This window comes from Lissotriton vulgaris, chromosome 6, assembly GCF_964263255.1.
Source record: "Lissotriton vulgaris chromosome 6, aLisVul1.2, whole genome shotgun sequence".
NCBI lineage: Eukaryota > Metazoa > Chordata > Amphibia > Caudata > Salamandridae > Lissotriton > Lissotriton vulgaris.
This window is the reverse complement of record NC_141694.1, coordinates 1,215,543,667-1,215,551,146: the sequence shown is the minus strand read 5'-3', so window position 1 is coordinate 1,215,551,146 and position 7,480 is coordinate 1,215,543,667. Positions and strand designations below refer to the sequence as shown.

The window sequence follows — 7,480 nt, the reverse complement described above, 5'->3', positions numbered from 1 at the left end:
TCTCCCACATAGGCCAATCCACAGCTGCAGAAGAGGATATAGACAATATTGCTACTGCGACAGTTGGTCAAATGTCGTAGTTTTATCTCTCTATCGTTGTATCTGATGGTCTCCGAGATAATCGCTGAGTCACATGCCTGGCATGAGCCACATCTGTGATTACCTAGGACAGCCAGTAAGCCAGTAATAGAACGTAGGTTTTCTGAAGGGAAACTTTTATTTTGTCTAGTATGCACTAGCATGTCCCTAAGATTCCTATTTCTTCTATAGGCTACCAATGGCGTTGGTAGAGGGGGAGCATTTTCATCACAATTTAGGATTCTCCAGTTCTTATTAATGATATTCCTGATTTTGAAATTCAGGGTGGAGTGATTAATTACGCATGTGATCCGATTTTGTTTCGTACGTTTGGTGCCTTGAAGTAATGCCGTTCTATCATAATATTTGGCTCTCTTATAAGCATGCCGCACAAGGCGGTGGGGATACCCTCTTTTGAGTAACCTATCTTGGAGGGCATCACCATGCTTATGGAAGGACTTCATATCCGTACAGTTGCGACGGATACGCAAGAATTCCCCAAAGGGGATGGATTCTCTTTGACAGTTAGGGTGGTAACTGTCGAACTTCAGAATAGTGTTTTTGGCTGTGCTTTTTCTAAAGAGGCTTACTGACAAATGACCATTAGTATCCTCAATACTGATATCTAAGAAGTCCACTTTATATTTATTGAAGTTCACTGTGAACTTCAAATTCGTATCGCTGGCATTTAACCAAAGAATAAAGGATTGCAGGAGTTGTTCTGGGCCTTTCCAAATAAAAAAAAAAAAAAGTGTCGTCTATGAAACGTTTCCAAACGGAGACATTTTCAAAAAATGGGGCCAGTTCGTTGTAGATGTTCTTGAGCTCCCATTCTCCCATGAAGGCATTAGCCACACTAGGAGCACACGAAGCCCCCATTGATGTCCCTTTAATTTGTTTATAGAGGCGGCCATTACACTCAAAGAAGTTGTTCAGTAAGACGACCTCCAGACATTGAAGAATGAACCTGTCAGGACGGTCAGACGGATACCTCTGTAGGAGGTCTGAAACCGCCTGTAACGCTCAGCATTGAGGAATATTGGTGTATAATGCCTCAATGTCGAGCGTCACTAGGATGTCTGAGTCTGAGTTAAATGGAAGGCCCTCTATCTTGTTGATTATGTCCCCAGTATCCCGAATGTAGGAAGTATATTTTTGGGTCAGGGGGCAGAGGAATCTATCCACATACTTTGAAAGTGGTTCCGTGCAGGACCCAATGGTCGATATTATGGGTCGCATCGGAGGATTCATTTCTGATTTGTGAGTTTTGGGTAGGCCATAGAGAGCAGAAGTAACGGGGGAGGATTTATTCAAGAAAACATATTCGTCATCACAGATGAACCCATCTGTGAATGCTTCACGAGTAAGTTCTTCAATATGCTTGTTCAGCCTTTCCAATTCTTTCCGTTGGGCTGGTCTGTAATGGTCTGTTACTGACAACATCTGAGACATTTTCTCATCATAAGTGGTTCTGTCAAATATGGTGATACCTCCACCTTTATCACAAGGTTTAATAATGACTGAGGAATTTAATTTCAAGTCATTGAGAGATGCAATTTCTGAACTAGATAGATTAGGTTTAGGTTTGTAAGGGTTTTTCACAATTTTAGCGATGTCTTGAAGAACACTTTGTTCAAATATTCTAACGTCAGTACTAACCATGTCCAGTGTCGGGGTGAAGGTTGATGGAGGTTTACACCCGGAAAGATTGTTGTTTTCCTCCTGTTGAGGTCGCTCAGAGAAGAATTTGTTTAATCTCACTTTTTGGAAAAAGGCAAACAAATCTTCATGTAATTTGAATTTGTTCAAGTATGTACTCGGAACAAAAGATAATCCTTTACTAAGGATTTGTATATCCTCAGGTTTAAGAGGTAGGGAAGACAGATTGTAAATGGGTAGATTCTCTGCAGTTATGGAATTGGAATCCTTCATGCTTCCTACCACCAGTACTGCTGATTGCGTGTCCTCACGTACTGTTGTGGAGGTTGAGGGCTCATTTGGGCTTGTGCTTGGTCTTGCCATCGTACATTCCTCCCTCTGTACTGGCCCCGGGGTAAAAAACCCCTTCCGTTGAATGGGCGTTGGGTGGATCTACCTCTGAATGGTCTAGAGTTATATTGTCCATTATTCATTTCCTGATAATTATCCCCATTTGATCCCGAGGAACCAGAGTCTGAGAAGTTCGTGTATCTCCTCCCAGAGTAGCTATTGTAGTTAGGGTTGTAATTACCTTGTGTTCCTTCTTGATAGTAATTAGGGGTAAGATAAGGATAGATTTTTTCTTTGGTAAACCATCTAACGTCCTTTCTCAGTTTATCTGTCTTCTTATTGGTTAAGTAGGTCTCAAAGTCCTTCATTTCAGTTTGTATTTTTTCTAGACTGCTCTTAGCTTCATCCACTGCCGTAGATGCATTTAATTTGGTTTCCAAGTCATTAATTTCCTGTAGGAGTGTGGATGCTATGTCTTTAGCTGTTTCTATTATCAGCATCATCCAGTCCCTGGAGCAGCGGTTAGAAATGAGTGACCACCGCTCCAGGAACTTTCTGATGTCGATAAATAATGCAGGGGCATTGCGCACTCTCAGCCCTGTAGGGATTACTCCTGCCTTGAGGTACTCAAACATGTAAAATGCATGAGATTCTATTAGTTTTAATTTCTTCCGCATATTGAGAAGATTTTGCCAATCGCTGTTACCTAATTGGTGAGAAGGGCCGGGTACAGTGTCACCCGTAATCTTACCCATCAAGGCATTGAAGTCATCATCGGAAAATCCAAACGTCTGAAAATTATCCATTATACTACGAACTGAGAGGATTCTGTTTCTGTATAGGTGTATACAATATTACCATGTACTTTAGGATTACTCCCAGATAAATCGATGGAAGTTGCAACAAACCAGTACTGTAAAGAAAGGGAAGACAAAAGGATTCTTTATCAAAGATCAAGAAGAGAAGTGCTAACAAAAAGAGTCTCAGAGCAAACCAACCCACTTCATCAGAGAGACTAAACAGATGGCCTTGTGAGGGGAGCCAATGGTTAACCCAACAATGTGAAAATTTTACACCTAGACAACAAATTGCAACATTACATTATCTATAAAAAATGACACTTTTACAAACAGGAAAAATCCCACGGTTGAAAAACCGCGAATGCTACAGCATGGAAAAATGGGACCCCCTCAAAAAGATTAGTTGCGACCAAGGAACAGAGGGGAAAAAAGGAAATTTATTCTAAAGTGGTGTTCCTTCAGTGGTCATAAGTATCAAATAAACAATATGCATCCAATAATTGAGAGTGGTGACAGAATAGAATAACAGTGTTTACTTCATCATAGTTTTTATTTTCATTTAATGTATTTTTTCATTTCACCTTTTTTTATATAAAAAGACATCATTCATCATAAGTACATTTGACAGACTTATATTTTTTACTTTTAAGAACACACATAATTATAACGAATCAGTGGTAGAAAAATTCATACAAGATTATAATATACAAGTAATTTTGAAACAGCCACCTGATATGAAAAGCTTAATTCAGTTCACTCACATACACACATACATACCACCACCATACTACCAAAAGGGGAAAAAAGGAGGGACTAGATGTTGATTGACAAGTAAACAAGTTGTCAAATTCTAGGGTCTCAGGAGAATTCGAGACCCCCGCACATGATAGGTCGACGCGCGTTTCGGTGGGTGAACCACCTTCCTCAGGACCTTTTTTTCTCTTGTGGAACAAGAAATATCAGGGGACCTAAAAGAATTTATGTACAAAAGAGAAAAAGTATATCTGTCACCAACCCTTCTCATAATAATTTACAAACACAAACACGTATAGAAAAACAACATTGTCTAAGTCTGGCATGGCTACTCCTCACATGACCAATAGTTTGTACAAAAAAGCTTATGTGCTAAAGCCAATTACTCTGATATAGATGGAAGAAGAAAAAAGATTCATTTTATTCTGATGTGGGTGGAAATTGGTTTGGACTCTAGTTGCATGAGAATAAGAGCAATTACTATCCATTTTATTTGACCAGGTTCCCTTATATGTTATTTTAAAACACTAGAAGTATGGATATATGGGCTAAGGCATAGTTCTACTTACGGTAAAGAACGGACAAATTTATGTTCCTTTGCTTGTTCAGTTTCTATGTTTTTTAGTACCGGATACTTGTAAGAGGCACCTGCATGGGAGAATACAATGACCCTTATTCTATATTATGCATCCACATAGGCATAACATTCGATACCTGTCAGTGGTCAATCTTACCAGTTTTCGTTTCGGGACAGACAGACAGAATCCTCCGATGCGACCCATAATATCGACCATTGGGTCCTGCACGGAACCACTTTCAAAGTATGTGGATAGATTCCTCTGCCCCCTGACCCAAAAATATACTTCCTACATTCGGGATACTGGGGACATAATCAACAAGATAGAGGGCCTTCCATTTAACTCGGACTCAGACATCCTAGTGACGCTCGACATTGAGGCATTATACACCAATATTCCTCAATGCCGAGCGTTACAGGCGGTCTCAGACCTCCTACAGAGGTATCCGTCTGACCGTCCTGACATGTTCATTCTTCAATGTCTGGAGGTCGTCTTACTGAACAACTTCTTTGAGTGTAATGGCCGCCTCTATAAACAAATTAAAGGGACATCAATGGGGGCTTCGTGTGCTCCTAGTGTGGCTAATGCCTTCATGGGAGAATGGGAGCTCAAGAACATCTACAACGAACTGGCCCCATTTTTTGAAAATGTCTCCGTTTCATAGACGACATTTTTTTTTCCTTTTTTTTTTTTTTTTTTTTTTTTTTAATTTGGAAAGGCCCAGAACAACTCCTGCAATCATTTATTCTTTGGTTAAATGCCAGCGATACGAATTTGAAGTTCACAGTGAACTTCAATAAATATAAAGTGGACTTCTTAGATATCAGTATTGAGGATACTAATGGTCATTTGTCAGTAAGCCTCTTTAGAAAAAGCACAGCCAAAAACACTATTCTGAAGTTCGACAGTTACCACCCTAACTGTCAAAGAGAATCCATCCCCTTTGGGGAATTCTTGCGTATCCGTCGCAACTGTACGGATATGAAGTCCTTCCATAAGCATGGTGATGCCCTCCAAGATAGGTTACTCAAAAGAGGGTATCCCCACCGCCTTGTGCGGCATGCTTATAAGAGAGCCAAATATTATGATAGAACGGCATTACTTCAAGGCACCCATCGTACGAAACAAAATCGGATCACATGCGTAATTAATCACTCCACTCTGAATTTCAAAATCAGGAATATCATTAATAAGAACTGGAGAATCCTAAATTGTGATGAAAATGCTCCCCCTCTACCAACGCCATTGGTAGCCTATAGAAGAAATAGGAATCTTAGGGACATGCTCGTGCATACTAGACAAAATAAAAGTGTCCCTTCAGAAAACCTACGTTCTATTACTGGCTTACCGGCTGTCCTAGGTAATCACAGATGTGGCTCATGCCAGGCATGTGACTCAGCGATTATCTCGGAGACCATCAGATACAACGATAGAGAGATAAAACTACGACATTTGACCAACTGTCGCAGTAGCAATATTGTCTATATCCTCTTCTGCAGCTGTGGATTGGCCTATGTGGGAGAAACGGGCCGTGAATTTCGCATCCGGTTCAGCGAACACAAGTCGGCCATCAGAACTAAAAAATTGTCGGCACCCTTGGTCCAACATTGTCTTGATAAAAACCATTCAGAACAGGAAATTAAATGGACAATATTAGAGAAAGTAATTCCTAAAATAGGTCAGCCCAACGAAAGCACTCGCAAGAAAAGAGAAACCTTTTGGATATACCATCTCGATAGTGTGAAACATGGACTGAATGAGGAAATATCTTGGTATGTCACAAGATGAATATATATACATACCTTTTTTCCAATCAAAGTCTAGACGTTAGTACTTCATCCTGAGTGTCCACCTAATGATCAGACTATCACACGTTGGTTCTTTATTCTTATATATCACGTTATTCTGTACCACTCAGTACGTATAAATTACCCTTCTGAACCAGGCCAGTATGTATACAGAAGGCCTTCCCCGTATGATATTTAATTTATGCTATCTATCTTAAGGGCAGAGCTGACCTCAGCCATTGAACCCCGTCATTGACTATCAATGGTTTTCACTAACTTCGCACTTCCTTATGGCGTTTTTCCGCGTAAAGAAAAATTCTTTTCTTTTTTTTGTATGGATTTACGTTCCAACTATAACCAGCATTATAGTTTTACTGTCCAACTAGAACTATGGTTATATCTATTGACCAGCAAGCCCATCATGTCGTATCACAATATGGGCGACGGAGAAACTTTGCGCAATAGACTGATATATCAATATCTAATCTATAGGTGTACTCTACTGAGATACGACACGCGTAATGAATGAATGTCCGCTCTTTGTGTCGTCTCTAATTTGATGAGACAACAAACTAGTGTCCACCTTTCATGTTTACCTTATCTAAAAAAGAAGAGTCCATCCACTATGTTTATTGCAACTCGGCACCCGTACTCTCGCGATAGAATTATCTGCGAGGCTTTACTAGTAGGGAGGTGTCATAAAACGGTCCTGAGACGCAGTATGCCGCTTTCCGCCGATCGCCGAGGACGATGAAGACAGACTCCGTGACTCGGGTACGTAGGCATTTGAATGATTGGTTGCTTGTACGTTAGATCGACCCTTTGCCGCCACTATCATGGTTATAAATCTCGTGATTTTAAAGGCTTTGCGCTACCCTGTATTACCGGCTTTACCTTAGCACCCAAATCATACTGGGTTTCAACATGCTATAGTGTACTTGTTTGTTTGTTATATCGGCTTAATTTCCTGCCGCCACTACCGTGGTTCAGTATCTCGTGACATTAGAGGCTTCACGTTACCTTATACTCTGCGTGAGCACTTAAATCGTATCGTCCTTCAATTTGCTATAGACTTATGATACTTGAGACATTATGGACTCTTACCATTACCATATTGCTTCCGGGTGCACAAATATATCAAACTTCCTCTTATTACAGATGCATGCAGTTTAAAGAAAGGGGTCAGTTATTCGACTAAAGAAAGGAACACCCGCAATCCTCGGCTGATGTACGGCGTGTGAACTCGGATTAAAGAGAGGAATACGTTTAGGTGCCAATAATAAGATGTAAGAGCATCTCATCGTTAATAAAAACTCGAAGCACTATAATGTAAAATTCCTGATGATATGGTTTCCTTTTTCACTGTTGTAGACCGCAGTTACTGAGACGATTTTTTAAGCGACCCGCATTACACCACTGAGGGCATCATCGGCCATGAAAAGGTATATAGTTAAATACCATACCATTTAGGACGTTGATATCTTGTCCTAATAGT

General features: G+C 40.3%; 1 protein-coding gene across 1 annotated transcript; it reads left to right on the top strand.

The window, feature by feature from the left end:
• Nucleotides 1-4,391: 4,391 nt before the first annotated feature.
• LOC147708640 (uncharacterized) lies at nt 4,392-5,986 on the top strand. Its single transcript, XM_086925756.1, has 2 exons — nt 4,392-4,713; nt 4,917-5,986. The coding sequence occupies exons 1-2, from the start codon at nt 4,392-4,394 to the stop codon at nt 5,984-5,986; spliced, it is 1,392 nt and encodes a 463-aa protein (XP_086781882.1).
• Nucleotides 5,987-7,480: the final 1,494 nt, after the last annotated feature.

Coding starts and splice junctions, on each gene's coding strand:
- LOC147708640 (XM_086925756.1), top strand. CDS start 4,392: ATGCGACCCATAATATCGACCATTGGGTCCTGCACGGAACCACTTTCA. Junction 4,714..4,916: donor ACTGAACAACTTCTTTGAGT/GTAATGGCCGCC, acceptor TAATTTGGAAAG/GCCCAGAACAACTCCTGCAA.